General features: G+C 39.3%; 3 protein-coding genes across 3 annotated transcripts; all 3 read right to left on the bottom strand.

Moving 5' to 3' along the window:
- Positions 1–4,413: 4,413 nt before the first annotated feature.
- On the bottom strand, positions 4,414–7,345 carry LOC111193686 (adenosine receptor A1-like). The gene is made up of 2 exons (XM_022675112.2): positions 7,014–7,345; positions 4,414–5,129 (listed from the first exon to the last, which is right to left on the bottom strand). Exons 1-2 carry the CDS (start codon positions 7,343–7,345, stop codon positions 4,475–4,477), a joined length of 987 nt encoding a protein of 328 aa, XP_022530833.2. The 3' UTR covers positions 4,414–4,474.
- Positions 7,346–10,863: 3,518 nt separating this feature from the next.
- LOC125802244 (adenosine receptor A1-like) lies at positions 10,864–14,298 on the bottom strand. The gene is made up of 2 exons (XM_049479625.1): positions 13,967–14,298; positions 10,864–11,509 (listed from the first exon to the last, which is right to left on the bottom strand). Exons 1-2 carry the CDS (start codon positions 14,296–14,298, stop codon positions 10,864–10,866), a joined length of 978 nt encoding a protein of 325 aa, XP_049335582.1.
- A 3,708-nt stretch (positions 14,299–18,006) lies between these two features.
- Positions 18,007–21,503, bottom strand: LOC125802208 (adenosine receptor A1-like). The gene is made up of 2 exons (XM_049479504.1): positions 21,172–21,503; positions 18,007–18,661 (listed from the first exon to the last, which is right to left on the bottom strand). The coding sequence occupies exons 1-2, from the start codon at positions 21,501–21,503 to the stop codon at positions 18,007–18,009; spliced, it is 987 nt and encodes a 328-aa protein (XP_049335461.1).
- Positions 21,504–23,986: the final 2,483 nt, after the last annotated feature.

The raw sequence follows: 23,986 nt of genomic DNA, 5'->3' as shown, positions 1-23,986 counted from the left end.
GAGGTTTAAGCACCGTGTGTGAGAACCAGATGAGACAGATTACCATCATGATCAATATCTGATTTTTTAGAGCAGCTGTTGGCCTGTTAATAAACTTAGCATGTTGTAATAAAACATGATAAAAAGTGCTTGCCTTTAATGAATAGTCCACCTCTGTTCTCCCACAGCGTTCCAATTTTCAGATATTTTAACAGTTTGTTCGAACACTCTTCAGACTGGGTGACCATTTTTACACCTCCTTGCTAGAATCCAGAGAGACCCGACATTTAAAATGAAGCATTAACAACTTAAAAAGTGCACAAGAAGCATTTAAAAAACACTGATTATGTCCTTTAAAGCTAGCTTTCAGCTCCGAGCGCCACCATTACTGTAGTGAAAATGACAGACATATGTACATATATATGCCTCCTGGTGCCGGCTGCTACACTAGGAAGCAGGCTATGCGGAGTCTATGTATATATGTCTATGTGGTGCTCAGAGCTGAAAGCTAGCATTATGGGATGCAAACAGTGGCTTTTAATGAGCTTCTTGTGCAGTTTGTAAGTTATTAATGCCTCGTTTCAAATGTCAGGGCTCTCTGGATTCCAGCAAGGAGGTATGGAGTTACTTTGAGCTGGGTACCGGTGGAAAAGGCGAAAAATTATGCCCCGTGTCACTCAGTCTGAAGGGTGTTTGGACAAACTGTTAAAATTTCAGGATCTCAGAACACTGTGGGAGGATGGAGGTGTGCTATTCATCAAAGGTAAGAACTTTTTATTATGTTTTACTACATCAAAATCCATTTTACACTGGAGTTCTCCTTTAAGTAGAAATATTGTTTATCTATACTTTACTGGAGAAAAAAAAAACTATACTACTTTTTACATTTACTTCTTACGTCAGGGTTGTAGTGCAAGAGCAAGGACAGGACGAGGAGAGCGGATGCAAATGCAAGAAATTTATTACAAAACAGAAAACCAATAACAAAACGAGGAAAACAAAACATAGAAACACTGGTTTGGCTGGGTACAGAGAGACTTTGAAACCACACAACCAAACAGACGGTAGATGAACAAGGACCGACAAATGAGAAAGGAGTGGTGGACACAAACGGGAAACAGGAAACGCCTGGGACTAGGGGGCCGAGCTACAAATGAACACAGATGACAACAGTAAAGGTAAAGACGCGGACCAACACTGGGGCAGAGCTACAAATGAACACAGACAGAGCACGAGGAACAGGTAAACAAAAACAGAAACACAAGCACAGACAGGAAACAGAGAAACAGAGCAAGGACATGACAGAAGTCCCTCCCCTAAACGCGCAGCTCCCGAGGCTCGTAAAACCGAACCCCGGGGGCCAACGGAAGAGAGGGGCCAGGAAAGACAAGGGATGAGACCGGGGACTAGACCGGAGTGCTGCGAATGCAGGATCCTGTGTGGCGTGAGCCATAGAGATGTGGACCCGCACTGCTGCTGTCTGTACAGGCGCCTCGGACATGGAGATCGGAGCTGCAGCCGCGGAGCCGCCGGGATTCACCGATGCAGTGAGCGCAGAGCCGCCGGGATTCGACGACGTGGGAAGCGCAGAGCCGCCGGGATATGAGAATGCGGGGAGCGCGGGCCCGCCAGGACAACCCTTTGCGGGAGGCGCGGTGCCGCCGGTAGAATCCGGCACGGGGCCGCCGGTAGAAGTGGGTAGAGGTTTCGGGGCAGCGCAGTAAACCAGGGAGGACACATGAAGTCAGGAGGCAGGACCGCCCCCGGAGGAAGTGGCAGGCAAGCGCAGGCTGGTGCAGTGAAAGGGTCCTCTTCCTCCGAGCTGGACGCAGGTGTGAGGGACTCAGTATAGTCCCAGAAGTAAGACTCCTCACAACCTGCGTCCTTGCCAGCCTCACCTCCCCTGCAGTGAGGAGCGAGGCCGGCTACACCAACCCTTAGCGCCTTAGCACTTTTTAATAGGACATAAATACAAGAATTAATACAGTATAAATACAAACTACATCCAGAAGGAATCAACCAATAGACATGTGACTGGCTGGTTTGAGTGTGACATTTTAAAACATGCAAAATATTCATGTTTTTTCCTCTGCTGTAAATGTGACCACAGCAAGGAGGAGCCTTATCTCCTGATGATCACCTGACCACATATGAAAAAGTTGTCCTTTCAGAATAGGGCCTTAGACTTAGCCTTAAACTGTAACACATCATCTCTTAGGGCAATCAGAGAAAGTAAGTATAAAACATATTGTAAGGGTCACACAAAAATCTTCAAAATAGCAGTTATACTGTATTTTATTTATTCTTATACAATTTTATATACTGTACATATAAATACATTTTACAACTGAAATGAAAAAATATAGACAGACAATTAAAATACTTTTACCACATTTTGTAAATTCTATACAGGAAAAAAAATAATTAAAAAAATCTACTTGAGTAAAAGTAAAAAAGTACTAAATTTAAAATTTACTTTGAATAAAAGTTACATAGTTACTTTTATTTATCTGATGTAAAAAAGTACAAATCATTAAATAATTATTAAATTAAATAATTTGGACCTTTCAGGCAGTATTTGTTAAGAACACCCCATAAAACATTTTCAAGAACAAGAGACATAGGTTTCTATGATCCATTTTTTTTTCTTTACTGTTAAAAAGATATGGTAATATATGTGACTATAAACCATATTTTCATAGTTTTAGAGTAACATTATTATTTTTTAACTTGCCGATGCTATGCTTTAACTATTATTTACATGTTTTTTTTTTTTTTTTTTAACATCCAAGCCGATTGTTTAATGTTCCCAATAAAAACTTAAGGAATTATTATGAAAAACATGAAATCATATAAAGAATGTTGGTTGGCGCATGCGCAGTGCTGTAAAGAAGCACATATCGATAGGTAGCATAACTCGACAGAACAAAGTTTTCCCCGAGCCAAGCACACAGACCCCCAGGCAACACAGCTGATTTACACAGCGTCTCCCCGCTAACTGTAATAAACACTGCATGAAAAAGTTCAGCTGCGTGAACATGGAGAACAAAACTCAATTTTTTTTTTTTTATTCAGACAATTTTTGTTTCACAGCATTTCATTTTTTATTCAGGAACGGGAAGTTTTCCAATGTAGCAAAGTAAATTACTTGTGTCAAAATGTACTTGAGTAAAAAAATTACTCATAAAATCTTCTCAATTACAGTAACGTGAGTAAATGTAATTGGATACTTTCCACCTCTGCTTTTATCTCACGAGAACATCCTTTTTCACTAAATCATTTTAAACTCCTAATGTCTAACCACCTTCAGACAGCCTGCCACTGTTTTAGCTCATTTTATTTTTTTATGATCTTGGGTATGTTTTAAGTTTCTTTATTTATGATTTTTTTTTTTTTTTTTTAGTTAACTTTTTAGTTTTTTGTTTTAGTTGGTTTGTTTTAGCGGGTCTTATTTATTTTTAGTTTCTTACTTTTTCTTTTATTATAGTTATTGCTTGTTTATATTTTACTATTTTATGTCTATTTTTTTTATTTATTCATCTGTAGTTGAATTTTGATTAGTTTTTAATTATTTTTTCTTTTTTTTATAATTCTTATAATGCTGTTTTTTAATGCTTTTTTATTACTTATTTTATTCTATTTTTTTGTTGTTGTTGTTGTTTCTGTCAATCCCTTCCCTATGTAAATGCTCGGCTGCATTGTAAATGAGGGCCACCCTCAATGTACTCCGAGTTTAAATAAAGGTTGATTGATTGATTTTCAAGCACCGCCCTCTGGCTGGGTGATCAGTTAAGCTGGAGCACAGTGGCCAGGAGTCAGCACTGCGGTGGAGTTTCTGTAAAAAATGTAAGTAATTTCCTCCTGTATTTCCATTCACTGCTGCATGTGGTCATCCAACTAGTACATTTTACATTGTTTTGTGTTGTTTTCCAGTGTTGTTTCCACCTGACCGGTTGAATCTACTGTTATATTAGCGAGTTATCCAAATCACTTCAGATTCAGATTACTATATCATTTTCATTTTGCTTGTTGTTATTATACTATCACATCTGAACTCGTGGATGTGAGTAAATTTCAAACTTTTATTTGCAAATAAAAAAGAAATGTATGAAGCATGTTATGTTTATGTTTTATGTAACTAAAATATCAGCATATACATTTATACAGCATTGTTAAAAATGTTGGCTTCTGAAGCCTCATTAATGTTCTGGAACCACGTTATGTTTTACCCACACATAACATTTGAGTAAAGTGGCCAGTGTCGCAATTAGCTAAGCTAAATCTATATAATATAAACACTAATATTTTAATAATGAAAGTTTGAGTGTTCCTCGTATAATAACATTTCATATTTAAACTACAATTTTTATTGTAACTAAAACGTTCCTAAATGGATCAAACCAGGACCTTGTGAATCGGAATCGAATCGAACTGGGGATACAGTGACGATACCCAGCCCTAGTCTACTGCTCTTGATTTTGCTTTTTTATGTATTTTATGTGGTGCTGTTTTTTGTGCTGTTGTCTGTATTTGTCTGTACATTATTTGGATCATTATCTTGCTGTGCTCTACAGTGGAATAATCTCACCCAGAGCTTCCTAAAAGCCTTGTTTATCATGGGGATCCTAAATGAATATACTACAGGATTTACAGCTGAATTAGCATGAGATAAGAGGACACCAACGTGCATAACAGAAGAGGGCACTGTTTCAACTCCATAATAGTGTTTTACAGTTTGCATGAGTAACACAGGAATCCAACCAACAGCAAACAGAACATAGACCAGAGCCAGTGAAGCAGCAAGTCTCTGTTCCTTTAGGTAATTGGTGCCGGACTCTTTGCGAACACCGATTTGAGCTCTTAACTGCCTTCTAGTGGTCAGGAAGATGTAACAGTACAAGCCGGTCACTATCGCCAACACAGGAAGGAAACAGCTCAAGAAACAGAGTTTTACTAGATATGAAGTGGAAACCACAGCAAAGAAGCCACACTTAAAGCTGGTGGAGTTTGAATGAACAGTACTGTCCAAGTTGTCCAAGTTGTCCGAGTTGTTCCATCCAAACATAGGAACAAAACTGATTAATGCAGCCATGAACCAGCAGAGTGTGACCACGATCCAGGAGCGTTTTACAATGACTGTAGTCTTATACCTGTTAAAGAAAGGAAAAAGAGAATATTTTTTGTTCTGATACTTTCATGCCAAGAAAAAACTTTAAAAAAGCAATCCTTTAAACCAAGAACAACTTTAACAAGATTAAAAGTAATAACATGTATTACTCAGGTATAAGTACAGATACTAGGGTTTAAAAATGCTTAACTCAATCTTTTTACGCCAGCAAAATGTAAAAGTACTGGTTTCAAACTAATTTAAGTATAAAAGTAAAAGTAATATAGGGGGAAAAAGTAAAGCCATTACGGACAAAAGCTTAGGCTGCACCATATAGTGCACTGTCCCCCTCTGTTACAGTTTAGTGGGTGAGGTGGACTCAGATGCAGAGTTGTTTTATTTATTTATTTATTATTATTTGTTATTATTTATTTATTATTTATCAATATATTTTATATTACTTGTGCGTCTGTAGATGATTTACTGTATTTGGGATGGAGTGGTTGAACCAGGGTTTGAACTCCCAACCTTTGGAACTGCAGACGGGTGTGCTACCACTAAATGTGGCAGTGGAGAAAAAGGACGGGAAAATCAAACAAAGTACCTGCTGCCACATGGCATGGCCCAAACAAAGCAAATGAAATCAAAGTTAAAGAAACTTAGGAAAGGCTTCTTGAAAACTAAAACTAAAAAAAAAAACACTGACATCTTTTGTCTCTCTTTTTTTGTGGCTTCTTTTAAGATTTTCTTTTTTTGTGAGCCTTTGTTTCTTTTGAGATCTTCTTTTTTGTGGCTTTTTTAAGATCTCTATTTTGTGAGCATTTGTTTCCTTTAAAATCTTTTTTTTTGTGGCTTCTTTTAAGATCTCTCTTTTTTGTGAGCTTTTGTTCCTTTTGAGATAATTTTTTTTGTGGCTTCTTTTAAGAGTTCTTTTTTTTCTAATCTCTTTTTTCTTTACCCACTGTTACCCGTCACCCCTCTACAAAGGTGTTACAGTGAACTGAGGTTTGGCTGGGGTTTTTAAGCAGTGTTCACAGCTGAGCCTGATTTGCACTAATTACTGCTGGGGATTCTGGGACTTTGAGTTTTTTGCCCCAGATCCACCAGCTATTCCACTGCAGTGTCCAGGCCCTCTGCTGGTGGTTGGCGGCACATTAAAATGTTAATGTTGATAATATAATTTGGGATGCACTAGGCTCCCTAGTGTTTCAGCTGCATATATGCTGATTGCAAATGAATGTATTTTAGTAGAATGTAAATTTATTAAAGAAGATTAGTTGGACTGGAGTTTGTTTGGAGTTCTCTTGAGTCTCTGGACAGATCGTCTTTATACAAGGCTACATACATCTGCTGTGTTCTTGCTGGAGTGTGGAGTCTCAGAGATTTCAGCTGTCAGTTTCCACTGTAAGTAACATATTGACGAAATAGAAGACCACAGGCAGAGTTCTAGTTAAAGGAGAACTCCGGTTTAAAATGGACTTTGGGTGCATGATAAAAAGTACTTACCCTTGTTGAATAGCTCACCTCCACTCTCCTACAGCTTTCTGAGATATATGATATATTTAACTGAAATTGCTCATCCGAACAACCAATGATTTATAAAGGAAAATCATGAAAATAATCAAGACTGCCCTGATTATTTTTCATAACACTATATGTTTATACTTCTCATCCAACCACAATCAGATTCACTCTATCTGGATGGAGAGATTTATCTGTATAGGGTTTCTTTTTAGCAATAAGAAGCCGGAATGAAAACAAGCTGAAATAAAATAGGAGTAAAAAGGCTATTTTTTTAAGACATAAAATGTAAGAAGTAGAAGTAAAAATCACCTGAAGAAGAATTACTTTAGTAAAGTATAGATAACTAACATTTCTATTTAAGTAATGTATTAAAGTATTTGTACTTTGTTACTTGATAACTCACGTGAGAGGGATGTGCACACGGAGAAAGCGGTCCACTGCGATGGCCAGGAGTAAAGTGACGGATGCCATCTCTATCATTAATACATTACAGCACATGAAAAGGCAGCCATAAAAGGAGATCTTCATACCAACGTCCACCAGCACACCCAGAGGAATGGCCACCGACCCCACTAGAAAATCAGCCACTGCGAGAGCTGTGATGAAGCAGAATGTAGGTTTTCTGAGGGAGCCGCCTGCCCTCACTGCCCAGATCACCAGAGCATTGCCCAGGCAGCACACCACAGCAACGACCACTTCAAGAGGTAAGAAGATCCACATAGCATTCTCACTCATCGTGAGAGAAAGAGATCAGGAGTGTCAGGAGTGATGCTGATAATCCAGTGTAGGAATCTGACTTTTACTTCCCTATTACATTACTTCAAAGTAAAGACCACATATGAAAAAAGCATAAACAGGAAATGTCATTAGAGTGGTTTGAGGTCTAAGCGCCCTATATGAGAACCAGATGAAACAGATTACCAGATTAATAAACCCTGAACCCTGACATTTAAAACGAGGCATTAATAACTTAAAAAGTGCACAATAAGCATTTTAAATGCTAGCTTTCAGCTCCGGGTGCCGCCATCACTGTACTGAAAATGACAGACATATATACATACAGGGTTTGGATATTAGTCATTAGTGTGGGAAGTTTCATGGCTAAATTGGTGCAGCCTGGTGGCCAATGTTCATTGATTGCACATTGCACCAGTAAGAGCAGAGTGTGAAGGTTCAATTAGCAGGGTAAGAGCACAGTTCTACTCAAAATATTGCAATGCACACAACATTATGGGTGACATCCCGGAGTTCAAAAGAGGACAAATTGTTGGTGCACATCTTGCTGGAGCATCTGTGACCAAGACAGCAAGTCTTTGTGATGTATCAAGAGCCACGGTATCCAGGGTAATGTCAGCATACCACCAAGAAGGACCAACCACATCCAACAGGATTAACTGTGGAGGCTGTAAGAGGAAGCTGTCTGAAAGGGATGTTCGGGTGCTAACCCAGATTGTATCCAAAAAACATAAAACCACTGCTGATCAAATCACGGCAGAAATCAATGTGCACCTCAACTCTCCTGTTTCCACCAGAACTGTACATCACCACAATATATTATTGTGCTCTAAAACCAGGTGTTTCAGTTTTATTGTCCAACCCCTGTAGATTCCTCATAGCCTGCCTCCTGGTGCCGGCTGCTACACTAGGAAGCAGGCTATGCGGAGTCTTTGTATATATGTCTATGTATATATTGTGGTGCTCGGAGCTGAAAGTTAGCATTATGGGATGTAAACTGTGGATTTTAATAAGCTTCTTGTGCACTTTTTAAGTTATTAATGCCTCGTTTTATATGTCAGGGGTCTCTTTGGATTCTAGCAATCAGGTGTGGAGCTACTTTGAGCTGGATTACGGTGGAAAAAAAAGCGATTTATCGGGCAAATTATGCCCCGTGTCACCCAGTCTGAAGGGTGTTTGGACAAACTGTTAATTTTTTTTAGATATTAACAGAACTTAAATATTTGATCATATAATGATCAAAAAAGTACTTCCAAATGAAATAAAACAGTCCACCAGAAATGACAGATTATGCATCAGAGCTAATGGCTAACTGGCAATGCTAACTGTTTTCTAACCTGCCTAAAATAAATCACTTAGTGCTGATAGTGTCTGTAGGAAACATTTTTTAATAGGAAATTTTTTATATGTCAGAAAAACAATAATTAATACAGTATAAATACAATCTACATCCAAATGGAATTAACCAATAGACATGTGACTTGCTGGTTTAAGAGTGACATTTTAAAACATGCAAAATATTCATGTTTTATGCTCTAATGTAAATGTGACCTCAGCAAGGAGGAGCCTTATCTCCTGATGATCACCTGACCACATATTAAAGGCTGTCCTTTCAGAATAGGGCTTTAAATTACAAACAGTAACACATCATTACTCAGGCCAATCAGAATAATAAGTATAAAACACATTGTGATCAAAAATCTCCAAAATATATGCAGATATACTGTATTTTATTTATTCTTATACATTTCTATATACTGGACATATAAATACATTTTACAACTGAAATTAAGAAATGCACACAGACAATTTAATTCCATATTGAAAGAAACAGTTTTATATAATTGTATTTTTGCTAGTATTTCCCATGCCCATTTTGAGCTGAAGCCCATACCCCCCAGATCCCCGCCCCCCCCCACACCCCCCCCACCCCACCACCAAAAACCCACAATAAAAGATACAGGAAAAGGTAGAAAGATGGGGAGGAAGTGGGTGCGAAATTGTTCGACAATTAGGTAGAGAGGAAGTGAAGATACCTATACCTATATATATATACCTATATATAGGGCAGAGTGTGAAGAGTAAAGGGTGTACATCAATCTCCTGAAATTAAGTTATATTCATAACTATACATACATGTTAAATATATATTTTGCACATATACACGCACATCATATAGAAATAAACTAGGGCTGTTTGCTATAAAACACAGTTCTCTTCCTCCTGGTCTGTATGGCAGATTATTATAACTTTGTGTGACTGGTTTAAAACTGTCATTTTGAACATTTCAGAAGACCTGGTCTACTTGGGTTTATGCAGGTGAAAACTCTGGACTTTCCATCTACAAATACAGACATTTTTAGGCTTCAGTAGATGGCAGTCTACTGTAGGGGTGTTTTAAAGAAAAAAAAAGATTTTTCGATTTAAATCATTAAAACATTTGAATGATCTAATATTGATTCATATAAACCCAATATCTATCCTTAGAATTAGCTCTTTTCCCCATATATGTATACAGTTTTAATGTCTTGCGTTTTATCTCACGAGGATATCCTTTTTCAAGCCCTCTGGCTGGGTGATCAGTTAAACTGGAGCACAGTGGACTGGAGTCAGCATTGCGGAGGAGTTTCTGTAAAAATGTAGGTAATTTCCTCCTGTATTTTTACTCACTGCTGCATGTGTTTATCAAACTAGTACATTTAACATTGTTTTAAGCTGTTTTCCTGTGTTTTTTTCACCTGTACGTTATATAAAGTAAGACCAGACTGGGTGAAACTACTGTTAGCTTAGCGGGTTAGTCAAATCACCGGTTAAGCTAATCCACCTTTAGCCGCGGCCGAAGGCTAAGCTAACTCCCACCGGTGCGCTAACAGCGTCAGGCAGCCATACAGTGGGACAGGTTTAACTATTAGAGACAGAGGCTCTTATTATGGGGGAGAAGCGCTCCGTTTAGACCGGCTGGTTTTTCCATTGAATTAAATAAAGTTTAATCTCTTAACATTTTTAATTTTGCTTGTTGTGTTTGTATTATCACTGTGCTTATTATAGTATCACATCTGAACAAGTGGGTTTGGGTACATTTCACACTTTTATTTGCAAATAAAAAAGAAACGTATGAAGCATGTTATGTTTTTGTTTTATGTAACTAAAATATCAATATATACATTTATACAATTTATACATTTATACAGCATTGTTAAAAATGATGGCTTCTGAAGCTGCATTAATGTTCTGGAACCACGTTATACCCACATGCAAATATTTGAGTAAAGTGGCCAGTGTCGCAATTAACTAAGCTAAATCTATATAATATAAACACTAATATTTTAATAATAGAAGTTTGAGTGTTCCTTTTATAACAACAACATTTCATATTTAAACTACAATTTTTATTGTAACTAAAACGTTCCTAAATGGATCAAACCAGGACCTTGTGAATCGAAATCAAATCGAACTGTGGATACAGTGCTGATACCCACCCCTAGTCTACTGCTCTTGATTTTGCTTTTTTATGTATTTTATGTGGTGCTCTTTTTGGTGTTGCCGTCTGTATTTGTCTGTACATTATTTGGATCATTCTGCTGCTGTGCTCTACAGTGGGTAAATTTCAACCACAGCTCTCTAAAAGCCTTGTTTATCATGGGGATCCTGAATGAATAGACTATCGGATTTAGAGCTGAACTAACATGAGACAGGAAGACACCAACGTGCATAACAGAAGAGGGCACTGTTTCATTTCCATAATAGAGTTTTACAATTTGCATGAGTAACACAGGAATCCAACCAACAGCAAACAGAACATAGACCAGAGCCAGTGAAGCAGCCAGTCTCTGTTCCTTTAGGTAATTGGTGCTGGACTCTTTGCGAACACCGATTTGAGCTCTTAACTGCTTTCTAGTGGTCAGGAAGATGTAACAGTACAAGCCGGTCACTATCGCAAACACAGGAAGGAAACAGCTGAAGAAAACGAATTTTACTAGATATGAAGTGGAAACCACAGCAAAGAAGCCACACTTAAAGCTGGTGGAGTTTGAATGAACAGTACTGTCCAAGTTTTCCGAGTTGTTCCATCCAAACATAGGAACAAAACTGATTAATGCAGCCATGAACCAGCAGAGTGTGACCACGATCCAGGAGCGTTTTACAGTGACTGTAGTCTTATACCTGTTAAAGAAAGGAAAAAGAGAATATTTTTTGTTCTGATACTTTCATGCCAAGAAAAAACTTAAAAAAAGCAATCCTTTACACCAAGAACAACTTAGATTAAAAGTAATAACATTTATTACTCAGGCATAAGTACAGATACTAGGGTTTCAAAATCTTTTTATGCCAGCTAATTTAAGTATAAAAATAAAAGTAATATAAGGGGGAAAAAGTAAAGCCATTAAGGACAAAAGCTTAGGCTGCACCACATAGTGCACTGCCCCCCTCTGTTACAGTTTAGTGGGTGAGGTGGACTCAAATGCAGAGTGGTTTGATTTATTTATTTATTATTTTTTATTATTATTTATTTATTATTTTTATTATTTATCAATATATTTTACACGTGGCAGTGGAGAAAAAGGGCGGGGAAATCAAACAAAGGACCTGCTGCCACATGGCATGGCCCAAACTAAGCAAATGATCTTTTCTCTCTCTCTTTTTTGTGAGACTTTGTTTCTTTTGATATCTTCTTTTTTTGGCTTCTTTTAAGAGTTCTTTTCTGTCTCATTTTTTTTTTCTTTACCCACTGTTACCCACTGATTCCTTCTGCCACTGAGTGCCTTCTGCCAGGCCCTGCGACACCGACGGACACACTGCTTAGCAGAGGATACACCCACCTCCCTCTCCTGTTCCACAAATAGCGGAGAGGAGAACCCAAATTAGCATTTAAAAGGTGACATACCCAAGGATGAATGCCACAGGGTGTTGTGGGCATACTCTGCCCAGAGCAGTTGGTCAGTCCAGGATGTCGGATTGCCTGCAGTGAGGCAACGAAACAGTTGGCCAAGGTCTTGATTGACCCGCCTAGTTTGCCCGTTCTACTCCTGGTGGAAGCCGGAAGTGAGACTCACAGTGGCTCCCATCAGCTTGCAAAAGGCCTTCCAAAACCGGCTGGCAAACTGGGGCCCCTGGTTTGACAAAAGACCCGGGGGCATGCCAGTTCCTATGCCATGTCCTATGTGTTCCTCCAGTGACCAGCTGTAAATCAGTATGTCGTCAAGGTAGACATATACATACTGGTCCAGGGCCTCCTGCAGTACATCATTAATAAAGCGTTGGAACACTGTGGGGGCATTCATGAGACTAAAGGGCATTACGTGGTACTCGTAGTGCCCTGTTGGGGTAATGAAGGCCGTTTTCCATTCATCCCCCTGCCGAACTAGGTTGTAGGGTAACGGTCCTTCACAGTGATGGCATTCAGTCCTCTGTAATCAATGCAGGAATGAATTCCACCATCTTTTTTTCCCCACAAAAAAATCCAGCCCCTGCTGGTGATGAGGAAGGCCGTATGAAGCCCGACTCGAAGACCTCACAAATGTAGGTGTCCATTGCAGCGCGTTCAGGAGGAGCAAGTGCAAACAATCGACCACCAGGTGGAGTTGTGCCTGGTAAGAGTTTGATTGTTGTCGTATGGCCTGTGTGGGGGCAGGACCTGGGACTGTTTTTTTCTGAACACCTCACAGAGGTCCCTGTATTTCTTAGGAACTCTGTCTAAGTGTGGTATGGGTATCTCCTTTGGTGAAACTGCCGGAGGAACTGCTTCATTGAGCTTTAAACAGTTCCTCCGACAAAATGGGCCCCAAGCATAGACTTGTGGGACTAGTGGGTTGACCAGTCTATACATATGTTGAGAAGCTCCAACCAGGGGTACCCAAGCACCAGCTTTAGGTGGGGAGCCTGAGTCAGGTATAATTCCACCTGTTCCACACCTGGAGGATTATTGGTTTGGTTCGATGGGTCACAGGGCCAGAGCCCACAACCCTCCCGTCTATAGTGAGGACAGGTAGCAGATGCTCTAAAGGCTCAACTGGAAGGCCCAAACTAGCTGCAAGGGAGGGGTCAATGAAACTTCCTGCAGTCTATGAAGGCTGTTAGTGAGGTATGTTGTCAGGGGGCCCAGGCTAAATTTACAGAGAGATGCAGTCCTGACATGGGGGATACCACAGGGTCTAAGGCCGATTCCTCCACCCAGATTAGACTCTGACATTTCCCGACCTGCAAGGAGCTGTTTTAAAGCCTTCACCTGCTGTCTGTTGGGCTGGGGAATGAACAGGTAATTCTCCTACAGCTTTCTGAGATATATGATATATTTAACTGAAATTGCTCATCCGAACAACCAATGATTTATGTTTATACCACTGTATGTTTATACTTCTCATCCAACCACAATCAGATTCACTCTATCTGGATGGAGAGATTTATCTGTATAGGGTTTCTTTTTAGCAATAAGAAGCCGGAATGAAAACAAGCTGAAATACAATAGGAGTAACAAGGCTATTTTTATAAGATATAAAAATAATGTAAGGAGTAGAAGTAAAAATCATCTGAAAAAGAATTACTTTAGTAAAGTATAGATGACTAACATTTCTATTTAAGTAATGTATTAAAGTATTTGTACTTTGTTACTTGATAACTCACGTGAGAGGGATGTGCACACGGAGAAAGCGGTCCAGTGCGATGGCCAGGAGTAAGATGACGGATGCAGTCTCTATCATTAACATATCACAGCACATGAAAAGGCAGCCATAAAAGGAGATCTTCATACCAACGTCCACCAGCACACCCAGAGGAATGACCACCGACCCCACTAGAAAATCAGCCACTGTGAGAGCTGTGATGAAGCAGAATGTAGGTTTTCTGAGGGAGCCGCCTGCCCTCACTGCCCAGATCACCAGACCATTTCCCAGACAGCACACCACAGCAAGGACCACTTCAAGAGGTAAGAAGATCCACACAGCATTCCTACTCATCGTGAGAGAAAGAGATCAGGAGTGTCAGGAGTGATGCTGTTAATCCAGTGTAGGAATCTGACTTTTACTTCCCTATTACATTACTTCAAAGTAAAGACCACAAATGAAAGAAGCATTAGTAAGCATGAACAGGAAATGACATTTGAGTGGTTTGAAGCGCAATGTATGAAAATCAGATGAGACAGATTACCATCATGATCAATATCTGATTGTTCAGAGCAGCTGCTGGCCAGTTGCTAAATGTAACATAATAAGTTCATAGATGTCAAGAAAGAAAGTCCAAATAATTAATTAGCTTATTTAAAGAAGAACTCTGGTGTAAAATGGACTTTTGTTGTAGTAAAACATGATAAAAAGTGCTTACCTATAATAAATAGTACATCTCTGTTCGTCCACAGTGTTCTGAGATCCAGAAGTTTTAACAGTCCCTTCAGACTGGGTGACACAGGGGATAATTTGCCCCAATAAATCATTTTTCCACCAATATCCAGCTCAAAGTAGCTCCACAAATCCTTGCCAGATTCTGGAGAGCCCTGACAAATAAAACGAGACATTAATAATTTAAAAAGTGCACAAGAAGCTTATTAAATGCTAGCTTTCAGCTCCGGGTGCCGCCATCACTGTACTGATAATGAAAGACATATATACATACAGGGGTTGGACAATGAAACTGAAACACCTGTCATTTTAGTGTGGGAGGTTTCATGGCTAAATTGGAGCAGCCTGGTGGCCAATCGTCATTAACTGCACATTGCACCAGTAAGAGCAGAGTGTGAAGGTTCAATTATCAGGGTAAGAGCACAGTTTTACTCAAAATATTGCAATGCACACAACATTATGGGTGACATACCAACCACATCCAACAGGATTAACTATGGAGGCTGTAAGAGGAAGCTGTCTGAAAGGGATGTTCGGGTGGTAACCCAGATTGTATCCAAAAAACATAAAACCACTGCTGATCAAATCACGCAGAATTCAATGTGCACCTCAACTCTCCAGTTTCCACCAGAACTGTACATCACCACAATATATTATTGTGCTCTAAAACCAGGTGTTTCAGTTTTATTGTCCAACCCCTGTAGATTCCTCATAGCCTGCCTCCTGGTGCCGGCTGCTACACTAGGAAGCAGGCTATGCGGAGTCTTTGTATATATGTCTATGTATATATTGTGGTGCTCGGAGCTGAAAGTTAGCATTATGGGATGTAAACAGTGGATTTTAATAAGCTTCTTGTGCACTTTTTAAGTTATTAATGCCTCGTTTTATATGTCAGGGCTCTCTTTGGATTCTAGCAATCAGGTGTGGAGCTACTTTGAGCTGGATTACGGTGGAAAAAGTGATTTATCGGGCAAATTATTCCCCGTGTCACCCAGTCTGAAGGGTGTTTGGACAAACTGTTAATTTTTTTAGATATTAACAGAACTTAAATATTTGATCATATAATGATCAAAAAAGTACTTCCAAATGAAATAAAACAGTCCACCAGAAATGACAGATTATGCATCAGAGCTAATGGCTAACTGGCAATGCTAACTGTTTTCTAACCTGCTTGAAATAAATCACTTAGTGCTGATAGTGTCTGTAGGAAACATTTTTTAATAGGAAATGTTTTATACGTCAGAAAAACAATAATTAATACAGTATAAATACAATCTACATCCAAAAGGAATTAACCAATAGACATGTGACTTGCTGGTTTAAGAGTGACATTTTAAAACATGCAAAATATTCATGTTTTATGCTCTAATGTAAATGTGACCTCAGCAAGGAGGAGCCTTATCTCCTGATGATCACCTGACCACATATTAAAGGCTGTCCTTTCAGAATAGGGCTTTAAATTACAAACAGTAACACATCATTACTCAGGCCAATCAGAATAATAAGTATAAAACACATTGTGACTGTCACACAAAAATCTCCAAAATATATGCAGACATACTGTATTTTATTTATTCTTATAAATTTCTATATACTGGACATATAAATACATTTTACAACTGAAATTAAGAAATGTACACAGACAATTAAATTCCATATTGAAAGAAACAGTTTTATATAATTGTATTTTTGCTAGTATTTCCCATGCCCATTTTGAGCTGAAGCCCATACCCCCCAGACCCCCCCAAACACACACCCACAATAAAAGATACAGGAAAAGGTAGAAAGATGGGGAGGAAGTGGGTGCGAAATTGTTCGACAATTAGGTAGAGAGGAAGTGAAGATACCTATACCTATATATATATACCTATATATATAGGGCAGAGTGTGAAGAGTAAAGGGTGTACATCAATCTCCCGAAATTAAGTTATATTCATAACTACACATACATGTTAAATATATATTTTGCACATATACACGCACATTATATAGAAATAAACTAGGGCTGTTTGCTATAAAACACAGTTCTCTTCCTCCTGGTCTGTATGGCAGATTATTATAACTTTGTGCGACTGGTTTAAAACTGTCATTTTGAACATTTCAGAAGATCCGGTCTACTTGGGTTTATGCAGGTGAAAACTCTGGACTTTCCATCTACAAATACAGACATTTTTAGGCTTCAGTAGATGGCAGTCTACTGTAGGGGTGTTTTAAAGAAAAAAAAAAGATTTTTCGATTTAAATCATTAAAACATTTGAATGATCTAATATTGATTCATATAAACCCAATATCTATCCTTAGAATTAGCTCTTTTCCCCATATATGTGTACAGTTTTAATGTCTTGCGTTTTATCTCACGAGGATATCCTTTTTCAAGCCCTCTGGCTGGGTGATCAGTTAAACTGGAGCACAGTGGACTGGAGTCAGCATTGCGGAGGAGTTTCTGTAAAAATGTAGGTAATTTCCTCCTGTATTTTTACTCACTGCTGCATGTGTTTATCAAACTAGTACATTTAACATTGTTTTAAGCTGTTTTCCTGTGTTTTTTTCACCTGTACGTTATATAAAGTAAGACCAGACTGGGTGAATCTACTGTTAGCTTAGCGGGTTAGCCAAATCACCGGTTAAGCTAATCCACCTTTAGCCGCGGCTAAGCTAACTCCCACCGGTGCGCTAACAGCGTCAGGCAGCCATACAGTGGGACAGGTTTAACTATTAGAGACAGAGGCTCTTATTATGGGGGAGAAGCGCTCCGTTTAGACCGGCTGGTTTTTCCATTGAATTAAATAAAGTTTAATCTCTTAACATTTTTAATTTTGCTTGTTGTGTTTTTATTATCACTGTGCTTATTATACTATCACATCTGAACAAGTGGGTTTGGGTACATTTCACACTTTTATTTGCAAATAAAAAAGAAATGTATGAAGCATGTTATGTTTTTGTTTTATGTAACTAAAATATCAATATATACATTTATACAATTTATACATTTATACAGCATTGTTAAAAATGATGGCTTCTGAAGCTGCATTAATGTTCTGGAACCACGTTATGTTTTACCCACACGCAAATATTTGAGTAAAGTGGCCAGTGTCGCAATTAACTAAGCTAAATCTATATAATATAAACACTAATATTTTAATAATAGAAGTTTGAGTGTTCCTTTTATAACAACAACATTTCATATTTAAACTACAATTTTTATTTTAACTAAAATGTTCCTAAATAGATCAAACGAGGACCTTGTGAATCGAAATCAAATCGAACTGAGAAATCAGAGACGATACCCTCCCCTAGTCTACTGCTCTTGATTTTGCTTTTTTATGTATTTTATGTGGTGCTGTTTTTGGTGTTGCTGTCTGTATTTGTCTGTACATTATTTGGATCATTCTGCTGCTGTGCTCTACAGTGGGTAAATTTCAACCACAGCTCTCTAAAAGCCTTGTTTATCATGGGGATCCTGAATGAATAGACTATTGGATTTAGAGCTGAACTAACATGAGACAGGAAGACACCAACGTGCATAACAGAAGAGGGCACTGTTTCATTTCCATAATAGAGTTTTACAATTTGCATGAGTAACACAGAAATCCAACCAACAGCAAACAGAACATAGACCAGAGCCAGTGAAGCAGCCAGTCTCTGTTCCTTTAGGTAATTGGTGCCGGACTCTTTGCGAACACCGATTTGAGCTCTTAACTGCCTTCTAGTGGTCAGGAAGATGTAACAGTACAAGCCGGTAACTATCGCAAACTCAGGAAGGAAACAGCTGAAGAAAACAAATTTTACTAGATATGAAGTGGAAACCACAGATAAGAAGTGGCATTTAAAGCTGGTGGAGTTTGAATGAGCTGCACTGTCCAAGTTGTCCAAGTTTTCCGAGTTGTTCCATCCAAACATAGGAACAAAACTGATTAATGCAGCCATGAACCAGCAGAGTGTGACCACGATCCAGGAGCGTTTTACAGTGACTGTAGTCTTATACCTGTTAAAGAAAGGAAAAAGAGAATATTTTTTGTTCTGATACTTTCATGCCAAGAAAAAACTTAAAAAAGCAATCCTTTACACCAAGAACAACTTAGATTAAAAGTAATAACATTTATTACTCAGGCATAAGTACAGATACTAGGGTTTCAAAATCTTTTTACGCCAGCAAAATGTAAAAATACTGGTTTCAAAACTACTTTAAGTATAAAAATAAAAGTAATATAAGGGGGAAAAAGTAAAGCCATTAAGGACAAAAGCTTAGGCTGCACCACATAGTGCACTGCCCCCCTCTGTTACAGTTTAGTGGGTGAGGTGGACTCAAATGCAGAGTGGTTTGATTTATTTATTTATTATTTTTTATTATTTTTTATTTATTATTTTTATTATTTATCAATATATTTTATACATGGCAGTGGAGAAAAAGGGCGGGGAAATCAAACAAAGGACCTGCTGCCACATGGCATGGCCCAAACTAAGCAAATGATCTTTTCTCTCTCTCTTTTTTGTGAGACTTTGTTTCTTTTGAGATCTTCTTTTTTTGTGGCTTCTTTTAAGAGTTCTTTTCTGTCTCATTTTTTTTTCTTTACCCACTGTTACCCACTGATTCCTTCTGCCACTGAGTGCCTTCTGCCAGGCCCTGCGACACCGACGGACACACTGCTTAGCAGAGGATACACCCACCTCCCTCTCCTGTTCCACAAATAGCGGAGAGGAGAACCCAAATTAGCATTTAAAAGGTGACATACCCAAGGATGAATGCCACAGGGTGTTGTGGGCATACTCTGCCCAGAGCAGTTGGTCAGTCCAGGATGTCAGATTGCCTGCAGTGAGGCAACGAAACAGTTGGCCAAGGTCTTGATTGACCCGCTTAGTTTGCCCGTTCTACTCCTGGTGGAAGCTGGAAGTGAGACTCACAGTGGCTCCCATCAGCTTGCAAAAGGCCTTCCAAAACCGGCTGGCAAACTGGGGCCCCTGGTTCGACACAAGATCCGGGGGCATGCCAGTTTTACAAATGGACAGTTCTCCAAGAGCAACTGGAGAACCCGTCGGACATGTCCTATGTGTTCCTCCAGTGACCAGCTGTAAATCAGTATGTCGTCAAGGTAGACATATACATACTGGTCCAAGGCCTCCTGCAGTACATCATTAATAAAGCGTTGGAACACTGTGGGGGCATTCATGAGACTAAAGGGCATTACGTGGTACTCGTAGTGCCCTGTTGGGGTAATGAAGGCCGTTTTCCATTCATCCCCCTGCCGAACCAGGTTGTAGGGTAACGGTCCTTCACAGTGATGGCATTCAGTCCTCTGTAATCAATGCAGGAATGAATTCCACCATCTTTTTTTCCCCACAAAAAAATCCAGCCCCTGCTGGTGATGAGGAAGGCCGTATGAAGCCCGACTCGAAGGCCTCACAAATGTAGGTGTCCATTGCAGCGCGTTCGGGAGGAGCAAGTGCAAACAATCGACCACCAGGTGGAGTTGTGCCTGGTAAGAGGTTGATTGTTGTCGTATGGCCTGTGTGGGGGCAGGACCTGGGACTGTTTTTTTTTGAACACCTCACAGAGGTCCCTGTATTTCTTAGGAACTCTGTCTAAGTGTGGTATGGGTATCTCCTTTGGTGAAACTGCCGGAGGAACTGCTTCATTGAGCTTTAAACAGTTCCTCCGACAAAATGGGCCCCAAGCATAGACTGAGTGGGTTGACCAGTCTATACATACGTTGAGAAGCTCCAACCAGGGGTACCCAAGCACCAGCTTTAGGTGGGGAGCCTGAGTCAGGTATAATTCCACCTGTTCCACACCTGGAGGATTATTGGTTTGGTTCGATGGGTCACAGGGCCAGAGCCCACAACCCTCCCGTCTATAGTGAGGACAGGTAGCAGATGCTCTAAAGGCTCAACTGGAAGGCCCAAACTAGCTGCAAGGGAGGGGTCAATGAAACTTCCTGCAGTCTATGAAGGCTGTTAGTGAGGTATGTTGTCAGGGGGCCCAGGCTAAATTTACAGAGAGATGCAGTCCTGACATGGGGGATACCACAGGGTCTAAGGCCGATTCCTCCACCCAGATTAGACTCTGACATTTCCCGACCTGCAAGGAGCTGTTTTAAAGCCTTCACCTGCTGTCTGTTGGGCTGGGGAATGAACAGGTAATTCTCCTACAGCTTTCTGAGATATATGATATATTTAACTGAAATTGCTCATCCGAACAACCAATGATTTATGTTTATACCACTGTATGTTTATACTTCTCATCCAACCACAATCAGATTCACTCTATCTGGATGGAGAGATTTATCTGTATAGGGTTTCTTTTTAGCAATAAGAAGCCGGAATGAAAACAAGCTGAAATTAAATAGGAGTAACAAGGCTATTTTTATAAGATGTATAATGTAAGGAGTAGAAGTAAAAATCATCTGAAAAAGAATTACTTTAGTAAAGTATAGATGACTAACATTTCTATTTAAGTAATGTATTAAAGTATTTGTACTTTGTTACTTGATAACTCACGTGAGAGGGATGTGCACACGGAGAAAGCGGTCCACTGCGATGGCCAGGAGTAAGATGACGGATGCAGTCTCTATCATTAACATATCACAGCACATGAAAAGGCAGCCATAAAAGGAGATCTTCATACCAACGTCCACCAGCACACCCAGAGGAATGGCCACCGACCCCACTAGAAAATCAGCCACTGCGAGAGCTGTGATGAAGCAGAATGTAGGTTTTCTGAGGGAGCCGCCTGCCCTCACTGCCCAGATCACCAGAGCATTTCCCAGGCAGCACGCCACAGCAACGACCACTTCAAGAGGTAAGAAGATCCACATAGCATTCTCACTCATCGTGAGAGAAAGAGATCAGGAGTGTCAGGAGTGATGCTGTTAATCCAGTGTAGGAATCTGACTTTTACTTCCCTATTACATTACTTCAAAGTAAAGTCCACAAATGAAAGAAGCATTAGTAAGCATGAACAGGAAATGACATTTGAGTGGTTTGAAGCGCAATGTATGAAAATCAGATGAGACAGATTACCATCATGATCAATATCTGATTGTTCAGAGCAGCTGCTGGCCAGTTGCTAAATGTAACATAGTAAGTTCATAGATGTCAAGAAAGAAAGTACAAATAATTAATTAGCTTATTTAAAGAAGAACTCTGGTGTAAAATGGACTTTTGTTGTAGTAAAACATGATAAAAAGTGCTTACCTATAATAAATAGTACATCTCTGTTCGTCCACAGTGTTCTGAGATCCAGAAGTTTTAACAGTTCCTTCAGACTGGGTGACACAGGGGATAATTTGCCCCAATAAATCATTTTTCCACCAATATCCAGCTCAAAGTAGCTCCACAAATCCTTGCCAGATTCTGGAGAGCCCTCACAAATAAAACGAGACATTAATAGTTTAAAAAGTGCACAAGAAGCTTATTAAATGCTAGCTTTCAGCTCCGGGTGCCGCCATCACTGTACTGATAATGAAAGACATATATACATACAGGGGTTGGACAATGAAACTGAAACACCTGTCATTTTAGTGTGGGAGGTTTCATGGCTAAATTGGAGCAGCCTGGTGGCCAATCTTCATTAATTGCACATTGAACCAGTAAGAGCAGATTGTGAAGGTTCAATTATCAGGGTAAGAGCACAGTTTTACTCAAAATATTGCAATGCAAACAACATTATGGGTGACATACCAGAGTTAAAAGAGGACAAATTGTTGGTGCACGTCTTGCTGGAGCATCTGTGACCAAGACAGCAAGTCTTTGTGATGTATCAAGAGCCACGGTATCCAGGGTAATGTCAGCATACCGCCAAGAAGGACCAACCACATCCAACAGGATTAACTGTGGAGGCTGTAAGAGGAAGCTGTCTGAAAGGGATGTTCGGGTGCTAACCCAGATTGTATCCAAAAAACATAAAACCACGGCTGATCAAATCACGCAGAATTCAATGTGCACCTCAACTCTCCAGTTTCCACCAGAACTGTACATCACCACAATATATTATTGTGCTCTAAAACCAGGTGTTTCAGTTTTATTGTCCAACCCCTGTAGATTCCTCATAGCCTGCCTCCTGGTGCCGGCTGCTACACTAGGAAGCAGGCTATGCGGAGTCTTTGTATATATGTCTATGTATATAGTGTGGTGCTCGGAGCTGAAAGTTAGCATTATGGGATGTAAACTGTGGATTTTAATAAGCTTCTTGTGCACTTTTTAAGTTATTAATGCCTCGTTTTATATGTCAGGGCTCTCTTTGGATTCTAGCAATCAGGTGTGGAGCTACTTTGAGCTGGATTACGGTGGAAAAAGCGATTTATCGGGCAAATTATTCCCTGTGTCACCCAGTCTGAAGGGTGTTTGGACAAACTGTTAATTTTTTTTAGATATTAACAGAACTTAAATATTTGATCATATAATGATCAAAAAAGTACTTCCAAATGAAATAAAACAGTCCACCAGAAATGACAGATTATGCATCAGAGCTAATGGCTAACTGGCAATGCTAACTGTTTTCTAACCTGCCTAAAATAAATCACTTAGTGCTGATAGTGTCTGTAGGAAACATTTTTTAATAGGAAATGTTTTATACGTCAGAAAAACAATAATTAATACAGTATAAATACAATCTACATCCAGAAGGAATTAACCAATAGACATGTGACTTGCTGGTTTAAGAGTGACATTTTAAAACATGCAAAATATTCATGTTTTATGCTCTAATGTAAATGTGACCTCAGCAAGGAGGAGCCTTATCTCCTGATGATCACCTGACCACATATTAAAGGCTGTCCTTTCAGAATAGGGCTTTAAATTACAAACAGTAACACATCATTACTCAGGCCAATCAGAATAATAAGTATAAAACACATTGTGACTGTCACACAAAAATCTCCAAAATATATGCAGATATACTGTATTTTATTTATTCTTATACATTTCTATATACTGGACATATAAATACATTTTACAACTGAAATTAAGAAATGCACACAGACAATTAAATTCCATATTGAAAGAAACAGTTTTATATAATTGTATTTTTGCTAGTATTTCCCATGCCCATTTTGAGCTGAAGCCCATACCCCCCAGACCCCCCCAAACAAACACCCACAATAAAAGATACAGGAAAAGGTAGAAAGATGGGGAGGAATTGGGTGCGAAATTGTTCGACAATTAGGTAGAGAGGAAGTGAAGATACCTATACCTATATATATATACCTATATATATAGGGCAGAGTGTGAAGAGTAAAGGGTGTACATCAATCTCCCGAAATTAAGTTATATTCATAACTACACATACATGTTAAATATATATTTTGCACATATA

The sequence above is a fragment of the Astyanax mexicanus genome, chromosome 5 (genome assembly GCF_023375975.1).
Source record: "Astyanax mexicanus isolate ESR-SI-001 chromosome 5, AstMex3_surface, whole genome shotgun sequence".
Taxonomy (NCBI): domain Eukaryota; kingdom Metazoa; phylum Chordata; class Actinopteri; order Characiformes; family Acestrorhamphidae; genus Astyanax; species Astyanax mexicanus.
This window is presented reverse-complemented; position numbering and strand designations above follow the sequence as displayed.